Consider the following 20,716-nt stretch of genomic DNA (forward strand, 5'->3'; position numbering starts at 1 on the left):
CTGTGCTCACTTGAACAGGAAAGTGGCACGGCATTCCTTCTTGTGGGCAAATTTTGTCATCAAACTTTGTCATCAAAGTCTGACATTCTCTGGATTTATGGTGCTTTCAAAACAACTGGGAACTCTGTGTTCTTCAGGTCGGCGCTCTAGAATGAGGCCCGAGTTCCCGACATGGAATTCTCAGTTGGATGACAGTTCAAAACTTATTTTCCCAGTCGGAGCTAGTTTTTTCCCCGAGTTCCCAATTGTCTTGAACTCACTGAAGTCTGAGATTTCCCAGTTCCGAGGTTCCAGTTGTTTTGAAAGCTGCAGAAGTCATGCTGGATTGACATCATAGCCAATCTATTCCACCTTTTCTGTCTCATGGTGTTGCATGTGAATGTTTATCCTTTTAAGCTTGGAAAAGAGACCCTTCAACTCAGACTTGGACCACACACCCTCTCCACTGAATAACAGGCTAGTGATTGCTTTGCAACACTTGCAGTTAGCCACTGATTCCTTCACAAACCACTAATTGTTGAATTTGCGAATTCCAATTTGTTGTGTAATGTTTATGGCTGATGAGCACCGATACGTTTTAACTAACATTTCTCGTCATTATTTCTCTTCATATGACAAGGACTAAAAAGCATTTGCCTGTAGATTGTCGACTTGATTCATGATGATGACTGCTAGCTTGCCAATCAAAGCTACTGTAGATATATTGTGATTTGACGTCATTTTATTTGTGGTCAATGATCTTGAGCCTTTTTGGATGGGCACTTCTAATGTAAATGATATGGAACACGTATTAATGCCAAAGTAACATGCAAAACAGGCAACAACAAAAAATGATATATATATATATATATATATATATATATATATTAATATTTTGTATTTTTTCCAGCTGAGCAGGTGGGGCTCACATGCCCTGAATGACAGGTCGCCACTGATGTTGATGATAATTTTTTTTATCGTAATCATCATCATTTTTTGTACCTCTACAATCACAATACGACCACAACATCACAACTACTACAATCATGGTCATAATCATTAGTGACAATGACAAACTTAATAAGTGTTCTTCCTCTGTTTCTCCCTGTTGTAGGAAGCTGAAGAATGAGCTGGTGGAGATCAGGCGTAAGGGTTCACGCTGCCCCCAGGAGGTTGGGGAGCGTCAATGTGCCCGCTGCCTGAAGGGCCTGGGCCTGATCTTTGACCGTGGGGAGCTCTGTGAGGAGTGCCTACAGCGTGTCTGCAGCGACTGCCGCGTAATGCCCCCTAAAGGAAAGCAGTGGAAGTGCTCCATCTGCGCCAAAGTCTCGTGAGTCTGGGCAAAGGCATCAGGCCATGGTTTAGCACGAGTAACAGTTATGTCTTTGTGTGAGTGTGTGAGTATTTTTTTATGAGCGACAGATGCCTCCTATTTGTTATTAATCACTTTTCAGGGTGTTTTGACATCACCTTTAGAGACAGTTAAAGCCAGGGTTAAAGTGGGGAGGTTAGTTTATTGTACAGGGGTCAGAGGTCAGGGGTCCCTGTCTGATGGTGTCTCTGATTGACAGAGAGCTGAAGGTAGTGACCGGGGAGTGGTTCCTGGAGGAGCGATCCAAGCGGTTTGACCAGGGGGCGGTGCTCAGCAGTGATGTTGTCAAACAGTCTATCCTGAGCAGCCCCGCTGGAAGCCCCCACAGGAAGTCTCCAGCGCCAGGCGACACAATCCACACACCTGAGAGGCCTGACACGTCCAAATCAGGAAGAAGCACCGTAAGGAACCTGGTGGATGGTGCCAAGAGGAAAGGGAAAGGGTGAGAAACACACATACACACACGCACTGTATGTACACACACAAGGTTGAGCTGGGTTAATTCAAGTTGCAAATGACAGATTGGCAATTTACAATTTAATCAATGACACAGGAGAAGATCACTGCACAGAGTTAATACGATGACTAGTCCACGACACAGGCAGGTGGAGAATGGTCCAACATCAGAGAATGTGTTTCCCATTGCATTCTGACTGGTTGGGTTAGTAGGCTTCAAGGACACACCTGGCCCACTGGCCACTCAACACACCGTTTTCTGGACTCCAATGAGACAAATATTTATCACATTATCATATTGATATTTGATTAAGTCATCCAAAATGTAATCAGCATCTGGACTGATTACAGCTATTTAATTTGTGTAATCTGATTACGTAATGTAATCAATTACTACAGTCTTAGAAAAAAAGGTGCTATCTAGAATCTAAAAGGGTTCTTTGGCTGTTCCCATAGGAGAACCCTTTGGAAGATTCCTTTTTGGTTACATGTTCTACCTGAAACCAAAAAGAGTTCTACCTGGAACCAAAAAGAGTTCTACCTGGAACCAAAAAGAGTTCTACCTGGAACCAAAAAGAGTTCTACCTAGAACCAAAAAGGGTTATCCTATGGGGACAGCTTAAGAACCCTTTTGGAACCCTTTTTTCTAAGAGTGTACCCAACCCTGCGACACACAAGCGTACACACAGACACACACGCACACACACTGATGTATCACACACACACCACAGGCTGATGTGTAAAATGAACAGTTGTGTGTGTTGAATCCCAGGATGCGGATGGAAAAGAGGGGCAGCCGTCCCAGCCTGAAGCCAGAAAACGAGTACGGTGGTAGTGTGTGTCCTCCTGTTCCCGACATAGACACATGCAGCGTACGCAGCGCCCGGTCTGCACCACGCTCCACAACCCGCTCTGCACATCACTCACACAGGTGAGACCAAACCACACCCATACAAGTCAAAACATTTTTTTAAGGTTTTATTGTAATGTACACCGGCACACACTGGGCACATCTCCATTGTCTGTAGTGGCTTACTGGCTTCATCTCCTTCATTTACACTAATTTGAAGTCACAGGATAGGTGAAAGCAGCATATCTGTTTTAGGCAATAACTAAAGCTGTAGAGATTGGGTGTGACTAGAAGATGATTAATGACCAGTGGTTAAATTGAAAGTACTAACCCTAAACCTAGAATGGTAATTCACTTGAGTACAGGCTTAACTGAATGAACAACAAAGATGGAATGCAATATGACATTTTATTAAATCGTTTCGGGAATGGCCTCGTCTCCGCGGGAAGATCCTCGGAGCCCGATAATGTGATGCCAGGTAGTTGACATATAAATAAATCCAAAGATTTACGGCCATTGGTGAATATGGTGTAATTTCAGAATGCAATTCGGGGTGTTTCTTGATGTGGATGTTCCCTGATATCAGGAAATGGCCATTGATACCTGTCAATGGTCAGTTTCGGTGTTATGAGACTGATGGTTTTTCGACACAGATGAATTGTTTACATAGCAGGTTAGGCTAATTAACGCAACAGGTTAGGTGAATTAGCGTCGCAGGTTAGGAGACTGAGGTTAAGGTTAGGAAAAGGGTTAGGGTTAGGCTTAGCTACAATGCTACAGTTGTCAACAGCTGTTGTCCCCGATGCAAAAGAAAGGCCACAGACCAATGGCGAGCATCAATGGGTGTAGCTTGATATCAAGGAACGCCTTTATCAGAAAAGGCCCCTAATTGCACCCTTCTCCCATTGGTTGAGAGAGAGGAATGTGATAATTGCCAGAGGGAGCCCATAGGTTAAACAGCAAGTGTGAGGAATGAACAATATTTTGTCATGCTTATAGGTTATAAGGTAAATAGGTGAATGGCGTTTTGCTCATGGCTAATAGGAAAGAGGAGAAGAAACAAGACGCTTTGCTGATGATGATACGTTTGTCTTCATTCCCACTATGCCCGTAAAATAGTAAACAAAGTGAATTATGTTATGCTGACTGGATGAAGTTAAACGAGCATTCAGACCAGCCATCCTGATTGAACTTTCGTAAACTACATTACATAGTAATTATATCAATAACCCTAGCTCTAATCTTAACCCTAACCCCTTCCCTAACTCTAACCCTAGAATGGTAATACATTGTACTTACAGCAGTAACCCTAGCTATAACTAGGGCTGTTGCGGTGACTGTAACAGCATTGTAGCTAAGACCAAAGAGATGTGCATAGACTTCAGGAAGCGTACAACACCTACCTCTGCAACATCTGTCAGAGGTCAGAACATAGAGATTGTAGAGGAATACAAATATCTGGGTGTCCTCTTGGACAATAAGCTTCAGAGGAGTAAATGTACAGACCTGATCTACAAAAAGAGCCAACAGAGACTGTACTTTCTCAAAAAGATGGGATCTTTTAATGTAGACTGTACTATACTGACTCTGTTTTACAAATCTTTTATTGAGAGTATTTTAACTTTTTGTATTGTTTGTTGGTTTGGCAATGCCACTGTAAGCCAGAGAAATATGCTGAGAAGGATTATCACCACAGCAAGCAAGGTACTTGGAGTCAAACAGACAGGTCTGAATGAGATATTTAAGGTCAAGGCCCTCTGCAAGGCTCACAAAATCATTTTAGACCCAGTAAGTATTACCTCCACACCGGCGTTCACATGTCATGAAGGCAGTCAAAAATGTGTTGTTGTTCAGTGTGGTTTGTTTTGGCTTTTGCGTCTTTCCAGCAGTTTTTTTAGGCAGGGCAGAAAAAAAATGTGTTTCCGCTACGAAAGCCTACAAGACCTCTCAACCCCTTCACCAGTAGCTACTATTTCTCTCTGCAGAATCTGCACAGTGTCACATGACATATGCCATACAACTTTGCAACCGATCTGATTGATTTCCCCTGCTCTGTTACATCATTTGATGCTGTTTTCAAAGTGTGGAGAGGTACTCCCCTGTCTGTCTTTCTTTTCCGTGATCTAGGCATGCTGAAAGTAAAAGAAAACATTTACCAAAACATTAAGTTTTAGTCAGGGTTAGTTGTAACATTTTCTCACAAGTTGTTACAACTAACCCTGACCCTTGCAGCCATTAGCTAGCTTCCATTTTAGCTAAATGTTAAAAGTTTAGCATTGCTAACTTGCATCAAATATCTCTACACAGACTGGTTATAAACCTGATATATGTTCGGTGAATGGAACTACAAAGCCATCACGAAAACAAATTTTGTCAAAATAATTACTTTCTTACCTCAAAATCAGATTTCTGTCAATAGAATCTGCAGAGTTTATCACGGGGACTTGCTTTTTCACATGAGGGTTCAGGACTAAACTGAGCATGTTCACAGTGAATCATATGATTTTACCTCGCTCCTGATTGGAGGAATTGCAAGTGTTTCAACTGTCCCGTGTTAAAACCATCCCCGGTCTCCCCTATATATAAAAACAAGATTAAATCAAGAATAGTTTGATGGGTGACAATATTAGCCTATCACTTGTGAATTATATATTAGCACTTGTGAATGAAGCCCAACATAAGAAACAATGCCTTTTTTTGTCACTTTTTACGAATCATAGTCGCACACCTCATGTAGCCTAGCCCATAGGCCTATATGTTTTGATAAGTTTTGTATCATAACTAAAGTGGCCAAATAACCTCTTAAAATGAAGCACATTAATCCGCTTTACAAGAGGTGTAGAGCCTAACTGGCATACATAATCAGTGTGTGAGTTTCAAGTTTGGGGAAGATCATTTTCACCATAAAAATGCACATTCACAATAAAAACATTACGTGCATAATTGTATTTGCGATCACTTTTGATAATGGTGTTTTCCCGCTAATGGAACATTCACGCTTATTACCTACTGCCGTGTACTCATTGGTGCGTTTATAACATGAAGAAATAACTGAATAGTTTATCAACATTTTAAGCTAAATGTTCTGATCTGTTGCGTCAGCTTCATTGTGTAAAAAAGTTGTTTTTTATGCTAGTGGTTGTATTAATTTGGGAGCTATTGCATCCCACCACTGTCCCAGACTATGTTTGGAATATTTATTTCTCGCACAGAATAGGTCAACTTTTGTACTATGGGGGATAGTAGATTGACATGGGCTAGTGCTCTCGCTGTTTGTTAGGCCTACTCATTTTGATGACTGACGAAAAGTAAATGTGGTCAGTTCTTCAATATGCACCTCGGAATTAGATATTGACGCGCGCAGTTGCATCCCTGATGTGTCTGTCTTCACTTGTAGCCTGTGAGTGAGAGGTGCTTTGGATCACACAGCACTCAGGGAGGTTGGCCGCAAAAGGCATGGATTTTTTTTAAGGGTTTATTACGGCCACACAAAGGGGATGCCGTTGGTAAATTTCAGGCATTATCACATGCTTCTCAAATTGTGAATGACAGCCTGTGCAAAAAAACTAAGCAGAACTCATGCCTTTCAAGCAACTTTTTTCAAATCATCATTAGAGTCGCATCATGCAGCCTTACAATGTATTAAATACCAAAACATATAGCCCAACGTTTGTAGAACAACTAAAGTTACATTAATAACTCTAAATTAAGCATATAGGAGCACCAGTTTCTTTGTTAATTGCTCAACACAGAATGTGCACATTCCTCAAATTATTTGGAGAAAATATACTTTCTATTTTATTCAGGTTTGTTCATTTGTATTCTTCATAGTATGAAATAATATAAAATAATGCCACAGAATTCTAAGCAAATCTTGTCTGCTAAATGAACTAGTGTAGCCCACAGCCATTTTGCATAGCCAGATCAGGGCCTAACATAAGGACAACTTAGAGTATGCTATTTTGTTCTTCTGAAAGAGACTACATTTTCTTCTTATCGTGTTTATTTATACATGTCTAAAATAAATAATGGATTTATTGGGAAGGTGTAGGGTATATTACATGGATTTATTAGACTTTTTAAAATATAGATGTTCCAAAGGTCTGCATCAGTGGCTTGTAGGCTATTCACGGAAGCCAGGAGATGCTAAATGTGTTTGTGTTAATTAACGGTCAAATCCGTGACACCGGCAGTTATTTGCTTGACAATCACCGGCTGACAGAATGTTGTGACTGCCACAGCCCTAGCCATAACCCAAACCCAAACCTTTGCTTCATGTTCACACCCTGATCCAAACCTAACCCTAATCATCAGAATCTCATGTGTGTTATTCCAGTGTGTATGATGTGTAATGTGATGGTTTGTATTCTGTGTTTTCCTCAGGGGTAGTGCTGTGGCTCTGGAGACCTTAGGGTTCCCTACTGTACCCAACAACCTGCGCTCCCAAACCCTGGAGAGGGACAGGTCCCCTACACCCAGCAGCAAGACCAGGAGGGTCAGGGTCAGCAACCCAGCAACCCAAAAAATACACACATAAACACATTTTCATGCTCTCATAGGCTCCTGAGTGGTACAGCACTCTAAGGCACTGCATCTCAGTGCTAGAGGCGTCACTACAGACCTTGGTTCGATTCCAGGCTGTATCACAACCGGCCATGATTGGGAGTCCCATAGGGCGGCGCACAATTGGCCAAGTGTCGTCCGGGTTAGGGTTTGGCCAGGGTAGACCGTCATTATAAATAAGAATTTGTTCTTAACTTGCCTAGTTAAATAAAGGTTAAAAAAACCACAAACACGCTCATAGAAAGTGATTTTTAACATACCTATGTGCCTAGTTAAATAAAGGTTAAAAAAAACACAAACACGCTCATAGAAAGTGATTTTTAACATACCTATGTGTGTGTGTCTGTATATGTGTGTGCAGCCGGACGGAGCAGAGAGCGTGGCTAGTTTCCACTCCAGCGACAGCGTGTTTGACAAGATGGCCGAAACCGTCACCAGGCATGGCAGGACGGAGCCTGGCACTGCCACCCCCACCATCGCTGTCTCCAGGGCCTCCGTGTCTTCAGGTATCGTCATGACAACACAGTCCTCACACCTCCACCATGTGTGTATGTGAACACCTATAGAGAGAGACAGGATTCTCTCTGTTTCACAAATTCCAGAAAACAAACTCACTTACTTGTTTACTGAGATTTAATCTGATAGGGGAGCATGAAGAAGATGAAGATGAAGCCTTTAATATCATAGTTTTTATGGAGGTGTTTCAGAAGGTTAGGAGGTGTTCTATTAGATTGGGAGAATTGGAGCCTAGTCCTTCGATCGTCAGGGAGAGTTGTAGCACCTTGTAATGGATGGAGTTTACGCATTAAACTATCGCTAACGCTGCCAAGGGCATATGTCATTACAGCTTTTATGTTGCTCTCACCCTCTCTCTCTCCCTCTCTCTCTCTCTCTCTCTCTCTCTCTCTCTCTCCTCATACTCCTCTCTTCCTCTTTCTCACTCTCTCTCGATTGCTCTTTTATGCTCACACACACTCTCCTCTTCTTGTTTCTCATTGTCTCCCTCTCTACGTTTCCTCTCTCCTCCCTTTCTCTCTTTCCCCCTTTCTCTACTCAGACACCTTTCTCATCTCACCCAGTAACAGCTGGATGTTGTAGCAGCATATGGCGCTCTGTCACATATTAGCATTTCATAACAACTCCAAATAGTGTCATTAAGCATGGATGTGAAAGTACTGAGGAGGACTGTTTCTATGTGTGGCTGTGGGAAGGTAATACCTTGTCACTCCCTCCTCTCATCTCTCTCTCACTTTCTCTCCCTTTTCCTCTCTCTCTCTCGCTCTCTAGATCGTAGTCGTTCTGAGGTGGACCTGTCTGTTCCTGGTTCTGCCAGTGATGAGGCCCTCAGTCTGAGGAGCCACTCTGTCCCTGGGCTCAATGACACGGTACGTACACACACACACACACACACACACACACACACACACACACACACACACACACACACACACACACACACACACACACACACACACACACACACACATACACACACACCCTTTCGTACCTCTTGTCCACCTCCACACACCACCCACTCACCTAATCCAAGAATAACATCAACACATTAAAGGCTCCCATCTTTTATGTCCATCTCTATGGCACTATAATCACATAGCCAATTGCCCAGTGTAACCTAGTGTTGATTTTCCAGTGTAACATTTCTAGTGTTGATTCAGGAGTTAAATTAACTCTGTAAGTGTTTGGTGTTATTGGTTTAAAATAACCCCAGTGTTGGTGTTAAAGTGGAACTGACAGCATTTTAGCAACATTACATTTTATTCAAATCTGTTCATATACACCCCCAGGAAGAATATGACACTTTTTAAAACATTTTTTGACAAGCGAGCACAGTGGTGTCTCTCTATCACAGATGAAGGATCTTTTAAACAAACAAAAATAGTTCTACAAGCAGTTGTTACAACAACAAGAAAATAGAATGGAGGCAGAAAACAATGTACCGGGCCAGCTGTGAATATGACCGGTTTCAGTAAACGTAGGCAAAAAAAGTAATAGTTAATCACGAACGCTCTAAACTGGGAATTTTTTATTTTTGACTCTGACAGTGTTAAATGTAACACTGGGCCAGTGTCTATACAAGCCCACATGTTTGAGTGTTAAATTAACACTGTGCTTAGTGCTGACGCTGTTATAATTTGTCAGTGTTAGGGAATTAACATATTCAGTGTTATGCAATAACACCATTGGTGCAAACTGTACACACTTCCTAGTGTTAAAATACAATATGTGGTGCTAATTCCCTAACACTGACAAAGTGTAACAGCGTCAGCACTAAGCACAGTGGTAATTTAACACTCAAAGGTGTGGACCCATATAAACACTGGAACAATGTTAAATTTAACACTCACAGTGTTGATTTAACACTGGAGAATTTGCTCCATACAGAAAGTGCACAGCACAATACAGTGGACGTCCTCTAATCCAGGGTTTCCCAAACTCGGTCTTTGGGCCCCCCCTGGGTGCACATTTTGGGTTTTGCCCTAGCGCTACACAGCTGATTCAAATAATCAAATCTTGATGATGAGTTAGTTATTTTGCTAGGGCAAAAACCAAAACGTGCACCTAGGGGGGGCCCCAGGACCAAGTTTGGGAAACCCTGCTCTAATCTATACATCCTATCCATATCAAGACTATGAGCAGTGGTCTGTCTGATTAACACAACTGTATGAATGAGATATGAGCTTCAATAAGGAGCCCAGTTAGGAGTAAATTAGTGTATTAGTGAGTGTAGGCTCACATCAAAACCTGCTCAGTAGCAGGGCTGAAGGCTGTGGAGCTATGTGGTGAAGCAGGTCAAGATTTTAACCACTGGCTTAGGGTCACTACTCCTCTGTATTTACTGTAAGTGTGCATTTGAATAAACAGTCTGATCTGTCTACACGTGCGAGTACACACACTCACACACGTGCACGGACACACACTCACACACGTGCATGGACACACACTCACACACATGCACGGGCACACACGCATGCGCACACACACACTTGCAAAGAGCTCAAAGACAGCATGTGCGATGAGTGGGTCATCTAATTAACACACTCTGTCCTGACCTGTCTGGTTGAATTTAAAGTTGCCACTGGAAACAGACTGATACAATATGTTGACACTGTGGGCTCCTTACTGAGAATGTACATGGAGATTTAATGGGCTGATGTTTCCTCTGATGGTTTATGTGTTCCACAGGAGTTTAATAATGCTGAGAAAGACGAGGACATCGATGCTCTGATGTCGGCACACAGCAAGGCCACCAGCCGACGCATGAGCAACGCTATGTCCACGGTAATACCCTGCGGTATCACTAACACACAACACTCAAAACAATTACTCGGTCCTTCTCTGGCACACAGACAGACAGAGTGATATACACACACACACAGAAAGGGCCCATGAAGAGGGATGAGTGTGAACAGTGTCAAAGGGCCAGTGGCCCTAGGGCTGAGGAACAGCAGAGCAGTGTCACAAACACAGCTCACAGCAGAGCTTACATATAGACACAGCACTTGTTGGAGCCAGGCCCATTAGCCTAAACTCACAGGTCTTTTGATATATACTGTATTGCAGTATGTATAGCATATGTACACTACCGGTCAAAAGTTTTAGAACACCTACTCATTCAAGGGTTTTTCTTTATTTTGACTATTTTCTACATGGTACAATAATAGTGAATACATCAAAACTATGAAATAACACATATGGAATCATGTACAGTCGTGGCCAAAAGTTTTGAGAATAACACAAACATTAATTTTCACAAAGTCTGCTGCCTCAGTTTGTATGATGGCAATTTGCATATACTCCAGAATTTTATGAAGAGTGATCAGATGAATTGCAATTAATTGCAAAGTCCCTCTTTGCCATGCAAATGAACTGAATCCCCAAAAAACATTTCCACTGCATTTCAGCCCTGCCAAAAAAGTACCAGCTGACATCATGTCAGTGATTATCTCGTTAACACAGGTGTGAGTGTTGACGAGGACAAGGCTGGAGATCACTCTGTCATGCTGATTGAGTTTGAATAATAGACTGGAAGCTTCAAAAGGAGGGTGGTGCTTGCAATCATTGTTCTTCCTCTGTCAACCATGGTTACCTGCAAGGACATATGTGCCGTCATCATTGCTTTGCACAAAAAGGGCTTCACCAGCAAGGATATTACTGCCAGTAAGATTGCACCTAAATCAACCATTTATCGGATCATCAAGAATTTCAAGGAGAGCAGTTCAATTGTTGTGAAGAAGGCTTCAGGGCGCCCAAGAAAGTCCAACAAGCGCCAGATCCATCTCCTAAAGTTGCGGGATCGGGGCACCACCAGTACAGGAATGGCAGCAGGCAGGTGTGAGTGCATCTGCACGCACAGTGAGGCAAAGACTTTTGGAGGATGGCCTGGTGTCAAGAAGGGCAGCAAAGAAGCCACTTCTCTCCAGGAAAAACATCAGGGACAGACTGATATTCTGCAAAAGGTACAGGGATTGGACTGCTGAGGACTGGGATAAAGTCATTTACTCTGATGAATCGCCTTTCCGATTGCTTGGGGCATACGGGAAAAAGCTTGTCCGGAGAAGACAAGGTGAGTGCTACCATCAGTCCTGTGTCATGCCAACAGTAAAGCATCCTGAGACCACTCATGTGTGGGGTTGCTTCTCAGCCAAGGGAGTGGGCTCACTCACAATTTTGCCTAAGAACACAGCCATGAATAAAGTATGGCACCAACACATCCTCCGAGAGCAACTTCTCCCAACCATTCAGGAACAGTTTGGTGACGAACAATGCCTTTTCCAGCATGATGGAGCACCTTGCCAAAAGACAAAAGTGATAACTAAGTGGTTCGGGGAAAAAAACATAGATATTTTGGGTCCATGGCCAGGAAACTCCCCAGACCTTAATCCCATTGAGAACTTGTGGTCAAAAACAAAACCCCACAATTTCTGACAAACTCCAAGCATTGATTATGCAAGAATGGGCTGCCATCAGTCAGGATGTGGCCCAGAAGTTAATTGACAGCATGCCATGGCGGATTGCAGAGGTCTTGAAAAAGAAGGGTCAACACTGCAAATATTGACTCTTTGCATCAACTTCATGTAATTGTCAATAAATGCCTTTGACACTTATGAAATGCTTGTAATTATACTTCAGTATTCCATAGTAACATCTGACAAACATATCTAAAGGCACTGAAGCAGCAAACTTTGTGGAAATTAATATTTGTGTAATTCTCAAACCTTTTGGCCACGACTGTAGTAACCAAATCAATATATATTTTATATTTGAGATTCATTCTTCAAATAGCCACCCTTTGCCTTGATGACAGCTTTGCACACTCTTGGCATTCTCTCAACCAGCTTCATGAGGTAGTCACCTGGAATGTATTTCAAATAACAATTCTGCCTTCTTAAATGTTAATTTGTGGAATTTCTTTCCTTCTTAATGCATTTGAGTCAATCAGTTGTGTTGTGACAAGGTAGGGGGGTATACAGAAGATAGCCCCATTTTGTAAAAGACCAAGTCCATATTATGGCAAGTCAATACGGAAAATTTCAAGAACTTTGAAAGTTTCTTCAAGTGCAGTCGCAAAAACCATCAAGCGCTATGATGAAACTTTCTCTCATGAGGACTGCCACAGGAATGGAAGATCCCGAGTTACCTCTGCTGCAGAGCATACGTTCATCAGAGTTATCAGCCTCAGAAATTGCAGCCCAAGTAAATACTTCACAGAGTTCAAGTAACAGACACATCTCAACATCAACTGTTCAGAGGAGACTGTGTGAATCAGGTCTTCATGGTCGACTTGCTGCAAAGAAACCACTACTAAAGGACACCAATAATAACAAGAGACTTGCTTGGGCCAAGAAACACAAACACAAACACGAGAAATGGACATTAGACTGGTGGAAATTTGTCCTTTGATCTGGAGTCCAAATGTCAGATTTTTGGTTCCAACCGCTGTGTCTTTGTGAGACACAGTGTGGGAGAACGGTTGATCTCTGCATGTATATTTCCCACCGTAAAGCATGGAGGAGGAGGTGTTATGGTGTGGAAATGCTTTGCTGGTGACACTGTCTGTGATTTATTTAGAATTCAAGGTAGCCCATTGGTTAGAGTGTTGGGCCAATAACCGAAAGGTTGCTGGATTGAATCCCTGAGTTGACAAGGTAAAAATCTGTCGTTCTGCCCCTGAACAAGGCAGTTAACCCACTGTTCCCCAGTATGCTGTCATTGTAAATAAGAATTTGTTCTTAACTGACTTGCGTAGTTAAATAAAGGTTACAACCAGCATGGCTACCACAGCATTCTGCAGCAATACGCCATCCCATCTGGTTTGGACTTAATGGGACTATCATTTATTTTTCATCAGGACAATGACCCAACACACCTCCAGGCTGTGTACGGGCTATTTGACCAAGAAGGAGAGTGCTGCATCAGATGACCTGGCCTCCACAATCCCCCGACCTCAACCAAATTGAGATGGTTTGGGATGAGTCGGACCGCAGAGTGAAGGAAATAGAGCCAACAAGTGCTCCTTCAAGACTGTTGGAAAAACATTCCAGGTGAAGCTGTTTGAGAATGCCAAGAGTGTGCAAAGCTCTCATCAAGGAAAAGGGTGGCTATTTGAAGAATCTCAAATAGAAAATATATTTTGATTTGTTTAACACTTGCTTGGTTACTACATGATTCCATATGTGTTATTTCATAGTTTTGATGTCTTCATTATTAATGTACAATGTATAAAATAGTAAAAATATAAACCCTTGAATGAGTAGATGTTCTAAAACTTTTGACCGGTAGTGTATGTATGCTATGCACTCGTAGAACCTGGCTTCACAACATTTACATTTATTTTCTCACAACACATTTTGCCACTGGGTTAATAAAGGACACGATTGGTAGATTAAAAAAAAATATCGGCTTAATATACATCACTTACAGTATAAGGACATACACAGCAAATTCTTCAGTGTTAGATCAACACAGAGAGTGTTACTTTTAACACTGGTCCAGTGTCTATACAGGACCACACTTTTCAGTGTTGAAGGTCATGAACAATCAAAATGTTTTTCATGAAACTGGATGATATTTGAGGTAAACCAGATTTGGTTTAACACTGTTTATTAACACCAGCACTGGGGTTCTTTTACACCAATAAGTGTTAATGTAACAATTACAGAGTTAATTTAACACCTGAATCAACACTAGAAATGTTACACTGAAAAATCAACACTAGGTTACACTGACCAATTAGCAATGTACTGTCATTGCTGGCTTATCTACGTATTTACGCCACTGAAACCCCCTCAGTGTTATTCTGAGACATTGCTATGTTAACAAGAGACACACATTCCCTGCTTGTCTGACATTTATGATTTCACCCCAGACATGACTAACAGCATTAATTCTGGCCGTGGGATCTGCTCTCAATAACAGCAGAGGTGGAGGGCCATGATTAAGGAGATTATTCAGATGAATGGTGACTGCCTTCTGTGAATCTCCCTTCTCGAAAACAATGTATGAATAGAACAGAATGTTTGATGGCTGTACTAGGGTTGGATGAGGGAAACACACACACACACACACACAAAATAGATATCTACAGCAACAATTATTCCTATAATGTTCATGTACCCCTGAATGGTGCTGCGGTCTAAGGCACTGCATCTCAGTGCAAGAGGTGTCACTGTAGGCCCTGGTTCAAATCCAGGCTGCTACTTCTGGCTGTGATTGGGACTCCCCTAGGGTGGTGCACAATTGGCCCAGTATTGTCAGGGGTAGGCCGTCATTGTAAATAAGAATATGTTCTTAACTGACTTGCCTTGTTAAATAAATAAATCATAACTGAGGCCCAGAAAGGCTGCTTCTCATTGTATCCACTAAAACACCCATTGCTCTACCTGGACTTGGTCCAAGCACCTGTGTGTAGTTGCCTTTGATATTTACTGGTGCTGTCAGCCTGCTTTGTCCGTCCCTGTTTATTCATGTTTTCCCCAGAGGAGATCAAATCAGTTCCTACTTCATCTGATAAACACCATGGCAACCCTGCTAGATTCTGTTTTGTGTCACAGCATCTGGTGATGGGGTGTCTGGGGTTTCTGCTCTTGTACTTAGGGTCTTTCCTCTTGTCTCTGTCCTATTTACATTTTCACATGTATCACCTCTCTTCCCTCCTCTCTCCCTCCTTTCTCCGTCTCCTCTTCCCACTGCTGGCTCTGGGTCTATTCTTCCTCTGGCTGCTAGTCTTCTACTCCTGGCTCAGAGAGAAAATGGGGCTACCTCAGTCTCCCTGGCGACTCGGACGCAGAGACTGTGAGTCCTTGCCTCCTTGTGTGTGCATGCTTACATGTGTGCGCCCCACTTATTGTGAATATATTTCCACCAAGCTGTACCGCTATGCTCCAATCGCTGCCACTCATACGGGCTCATTCTGACATAAATTAGATCATCATTAGGATATTACATTCACCTGCCAGATACATCTCACATCAAATGACGCAATCTGTCCATTCTGCATTTTTACCTTCAGAAAGACTAAAGGCTATCCAGGCCTACATCTGTCTTACTCTCTCCTCCTTTTCCCTCTACTTCTTTTAAAATTTCCCCCTGCTTTGACTGTCCTCTTTTCTCTTCCTCATCTGTTCTGATTCTCTACTTCTCTTTTCTCCATTCTGTTCTTTTCCTCTCCCATCTCCTCTATTACACTATTTTACTAATTTTGCTGTCTCGTACCCCTCACTTGATCTCTCACTACCCATCTCCTCTATTTTCTCTCTCTATTCTATCTACCCTTTCTCCCCTTCTCTTGCCCCCTCTCACCCTCTCTTCTCCTCACAGAGCAGTCTGAACAGTATGATGAGTATGTACAGTGAGACCGGTGACTATGGCAACGCCAACGTGAGTGGGGAGCTGCTGTTGAACATCAGCTACAGCTATAAGACAGGCGCTCTCAATGTTCTGGTGAAGGAGTGTCGCAATCTGGCAACTGGGGATGAGAGGAAGCAATGCACAGACGCGTAAGGGCACACACACACTGGAGAACCTACACTCTAAGAAGAAAAGGTGCTATCTAGAACCAAAAAGGGTTCTTTGGCTGTCCCCACAGGAGAAGCCTTTAAAGAACCCCTTTTGGTTCCAGATAGAACCCTTTTTGTTCCTAGTAGAACACTTTTGGGTTCCATGTAGATCCCTTTCCACAGATGGTTCTACATAGAACCAAATAGAGTTCTACCTGGAGCCAAAAAGGGTCTTACATGGTACCAAAAAGGGTTCTCCTATGGGGACAGCCACAGAACCCTTTTGGAATCCTTTTTTCTAAGAGTGTATGCTTACACAAACACACACACTAAATTATCACATGTTCACACTTAAAAAAGAACACACACCTCTAACAGCACAGTCACTGACCATCAGCTCAACTAGAACCAATCCATGACTGAAGTGTGAACTCATCATGACCCACAATGACTGTGACAGTCATGGTATGATAGAGTAACCTTAGTGAAGCCCTGGGGTGATCATATGGATCCCTGCATACATGTCCTCCTCTGGAGTATGGCTGAATGACTGTATCTTCCATTGGCAGCTATGTGAAGGCTTACCTTCTCCCAGACAAGTCTCGCCAGAGCAAGAGGAAGACCAGCATCAAGACCAACACAATCAACCCTGTGTTCAATGAGAACCTTAGGGTAAGGGAGTGTTTGTGTGCACGTATGAAAATGTGTATAGCTTGGGAGACAGTAAAATGTAATGAGTTTTGTTTTTGTGATCATGAGAATGTGTATCGTTGCCTGAAGAAAGAGTGTGTGTCAATAGTAGTGTCAGGCAGCAGGTGTTCATATTTAAAGAAATGAAGCTTTCATTAACCTGCACCACCATACCTAGTGTTTCAGCCTTCATCAAGGCCCTGCTGTGAGGGTTTTATTCCTGTATGAGCATCGGCAGGAAATTAGTTTTGGTACTCAGTCCTACTCTCCATCCGTCTCTCTCACCTGTGCTGTGCTGTGTAGTATGTGATCAGCCACTCCCAGTTGGAGACGCGGACATTGCAGCTGTCTGTGTGGCACCACGACCGCTTCGGTCACAACAGCTTCCTTGGTGAGGTGGAGCTGACCTTTGACTCCTGGGAGTTTGACACTAACATGGAGGAGTGGTACTCTCTGCAACCCAAGGTATCCTATGTGTAGATGGACAATAGCGTACATGTGTGGATTTATACTGTATGTAAGTGGTAAATGCTGTAAGTACAGTATGTTTGTTCTATGTGCAGCTGGACAGTAGAATGGACTCCACGCTCCAGTATAAAGGGGAGCTAACCGTCGTTCTTAAGTACATCCCTGCAGAGAAGAACCTTATGCTACCCCTGGACCAGGTTCAAGGTACTCCACAATTACCCCCTCTGTTTTACCTGCCCCCAGCCCAGCACTAACACACCTGATTCAACTAATTGACTAAAGATGTTGATAAACAGAAGCCTTTCGTCCTCTCCTCCTCTCAGTGAAGAAAGGCTTTCTGAAAGGAAAGAAGACCAGCATCAAGCTGCCCAAAGGAGGAATGGTGGAGCTGCTGGTCAAGGAGGCCAAGAACCTGACCGCTGTCAAGTCTGGAGGCACCTCGGACCCCTTTGTGAAAGGGTGAGACGGGTGCACCCATTTAGTTTCATGTAGAGACCCATTTATTTCAATCAGCCTACATTTCTAGGACCTACTATCTACCTTCTTCCTATTCAATGGGTCTCGAGTGGCGCAGCGGTCTAAGGCACTGCATCTCAGTGCTAGAGGTGTCACTACAGACCCTGGTTCGATTCCAGGCTGTATCACAACCAGCTGTGACTGGGAGTCCCATAGGGCGGCGCACAACTGGCCCAGCGTCGTCCAGGTTTGGCCGGGGTAGGCCGTCATTGTAAATAAGAATTTGTTCTTAACTGACTTGGCTAGTTAAATATTCCTCTGACAGTTTTGTGTTTCCCGTCTCCCCATCTGTTCAGGTACCTGCTCCCTGACAACAGTAAGTCCACCAAGCACAAGACGGCAGTGTTACGTCGCACGGTCAACCCCCAGTGGAACCACACCTTTACCTACTGTGGCCTGCAGGCCGGAGACCTGAACAACGTGTGTCTGGAGCTCACCGTCTGGGACAAGGAGGCTCTAGCCAGCAACGTCTTCCTGGGGGGAGTCCGACTCAACGGAGGGACAGGTCTGTCTGTCTTTTCAATTATTTTCTCTTTCTCCTCTCAGAGGTTTAAGGTGATTTGTAGCATATTCAGTCAGCATAATATCACTGTAGGGATATGGAGTGTATACAACAGATAGTGATGATCTATTGTCTCCCTCCAGACCAGAGCTATGGGAACCAGGTGGACTGGATGGACTCATACGGAGAGGAACAGCGGCTATGGCAACGCATGATTGACAACCCAGAGGTCCCCCAGGAGTGTACACTGATGCTGAGGTCCAGCATGTGCAAGCACAACACATGAGATGGAGGGAGGGAGGGAGAAAGAGAGGCAGTTGGAAAGACAGAGGGAAACAGATAAAGATGTCAGAGAGGGGAGAAAAAGTGGAAGTTAAAAAAAGAGGGAAATAAAAAAAACTGAAGAAAGAGAAGGACAGTGGTTGAGAGTGCTCCATGGCCTTGCTCTATCCCCGCAATAAAGAGCTGATGACATCACCCCACTTCCTGACCTTTGAACCCTAACCACTGAGCCACCCTGATCCTGCACTGGGGTCCGTGGCCCTCTACCTGGTTATGTGGACAACCAGTCATGCCTTACACACACATGGCCATACCCTGCCCTCCAAAGCATCCAGCACTGCTACTACAAGAACTACTACTACTACTACTACTACTACCGCTGTACATTATGACATACATGTAACATAATGAACAAGCACGAGCCATTGTATGATCTGATCTGACTCCTGGTTTCCACTATGCACACACATTATGGCTGTGTGGGGGAACCTGTCCTTGTCTCTGTAGTTTATTTACAACACTCTCCTCTCCCTGTGATGAGACCACGAGTTAGAAGTTGTCCTTATTCCCAGATCTAGGATCAGATTGCCTTGACCTGCTCCTAACTATAACCATTAGGGGGAAGTTAACATATCTGACCCTGTATCAGTGGTTCAGGATAGCCTCTACCTACTCTCATAAGGTAACTACTCCAAAGGCACTTTGGGTTTGTTGCATTGCTGAGGAGGTTTAAACATTCCAATAGAATACTGTACAATGACAATTAGGGTATGTTCAAGACTGCGATGTTTCATGCAATAATTGTATATTGCAACATTCTGAACTGATAATCACCCATTTCAAATTGTTGCACAATTGCATTGTAACTGATCCTGAACACACCAATAGTTTTACTGTTGTCTTGATAAAGCACATATTAAGAGTAGAACAGCACAAATAATACTCACTTCATCAACAGATGTTTTTGGACCTAACTTTGTGTGGAAACAGATTAAGGCGGAAATCTAACCAGAGATCTATCAAAATGTATTGTGTCAAATGTGGAATAGAGTCAGGGCAGTTCTATCTGCAACACTGGAAACGTTTTGCCCCAGGAGTCTTTTCGGAGATGGGAGGAGGATTGCATGTTCCATGATGAGTCAGTGTCCAGTCCACCCTCTGTCTGTGACTCATTGAATAGAGCACATCCGTTAGAGTGTCTGTCCCTGTAACTCAAGCCACTGTGACCCGTCTGTCCTTGCAACCTCCCTGGATGAGTAATAACACTTCTGGTATCCCCCCGTAAAGGGTTCCGGTGTCTTGGCATGCGTCCCAAATGGTAACCTTTTCCCTTTAAAGTGCACTTGTAGAGCACTATAAAGGGAATGGGCCAGTAATCAAAGGTCGCCGGTTCGAATCGCCGAGCTGACTAGGTGAAGAATCTGTCGATGTCCCCTTGAGCAAGGCACTTAACCCTAATTGCTCCTGTAAGTCACTCTGCTAAATGAAAAGAAATGGAAATAGAATAGGGTACCTTTTGACCGCAGACTATGTCTCTGTATAAAGTCATATGTGGTGCCATTCTTTCAGTGGAATGACAAGTCTGCACATTCGCCATTGTCTGAGATTCTGTTATGCTCAACAACCATTGAAAAGTGCATAATACTAATGGTACTATTAAAATGGCATTTACTGTATAGATGAGTTGTGCGCAATACCCTGCTGCTACTGAAGAAACACTAGACGTGTCTAACAGCATGTTACGGTCTCTGTTTTAATGTCCTCTCATTTCAAAACTAGATTGAATTTACTTTGGAATGTGACTGAATCCATCTCTTCTTTTGGTTGCAATGTGTAATCAGTATATTTTGAAGTAATAAACCACACATATCAGACCGCAGATCAGATCTCTATGTATGTTTAAAACAGACTTTCTGTGCAGAATGTAACTGTGCGTGTCTGACCGGGTCAGTGTGTGCGTGCACGTGTTTGTATTTGCATTCACACAGCCCCCATCTATCCTGAGGGTAAATGTATGAAAC

General features: G+C 43.2%; 1 protein-coding gene across 1 annotated transcript in view; it reads left to right on the forward strand.

Moving 5' to 3' along the window:
* The window catches only part of LOC106582138 (synaptotagmin-like protein 5), a 70,054-nt gene extending 49,480 nt beyond the window's left edge, over positions 1–20,574 (forward strand). The window contains exons 3-17 of the mRNA XM_014164908.3: positions 1,094–1,309; positions 1,551–1,793; positions 2,580–2,738; positions 7,041–7,158; positions 7,582–7,726; positions 8,508–8,605; positions 10,425–10,520; positions 15,465–15,533; positions 16,059–16,237; positions 16,807–16,909; positions 17,231–17,392; positions 17,491–17,599; positions 17,719–17,854; positions 18,208–18,416; positions 18,557–20,574. Of these exons, the coding sequence (XP_014020383.1) occupies positions 1,094–1,309; positions 1,551–1,793; positions 2,580–2,738; positions 7,041–7,158; positions 7,582–7,726; positions 8,508–8,605; positions 10,425–10,520; positions 15,465–15,533; positions 16,059–16,237; positions 16,807–16,909; positions 17,231–17,392; positions 17,491–17,599; positions 17,719–17,854; positions 18,208–18,416; positions 18,557–18,699 (2,185 nt within the window). The 3' untranslated portion in view covers positions 18,700–20,574. The remainder of the gene's footprint in view (positions 1–1,093; positions 1,310–1,550; positions 1,794–2,579; positions 2,739–7,040; positions 7,159–7,581; positions 7,727–8,507; positions 8,606–10,424; positions 10,521–15,464; positions 15,534–16,058; positions 16,238–16,806; positions 16,910–17,230; positions 17,393–17,490; positions 17,600–17,718; positions 17,855–18,207; positions 18,417–18,556) is intronic.
* The last annotated feature ends 142 nt before the right edge of the window (positions 20,575–20,716 follow it).

This window comes from Salmo salar, chromosome 21 (assembly GCF_965601325.2).
Source record: "Salmo salar chromosome 21, fSalSal1, whole genome shotgun sequence".
NCBI classification, from domain to species: domain Eukaryota; kingdom Metazoa; phylum Chordata; class Actinopteri; order Salmoniformes; family Salmonidae; genus Salmo; species Salmo salar.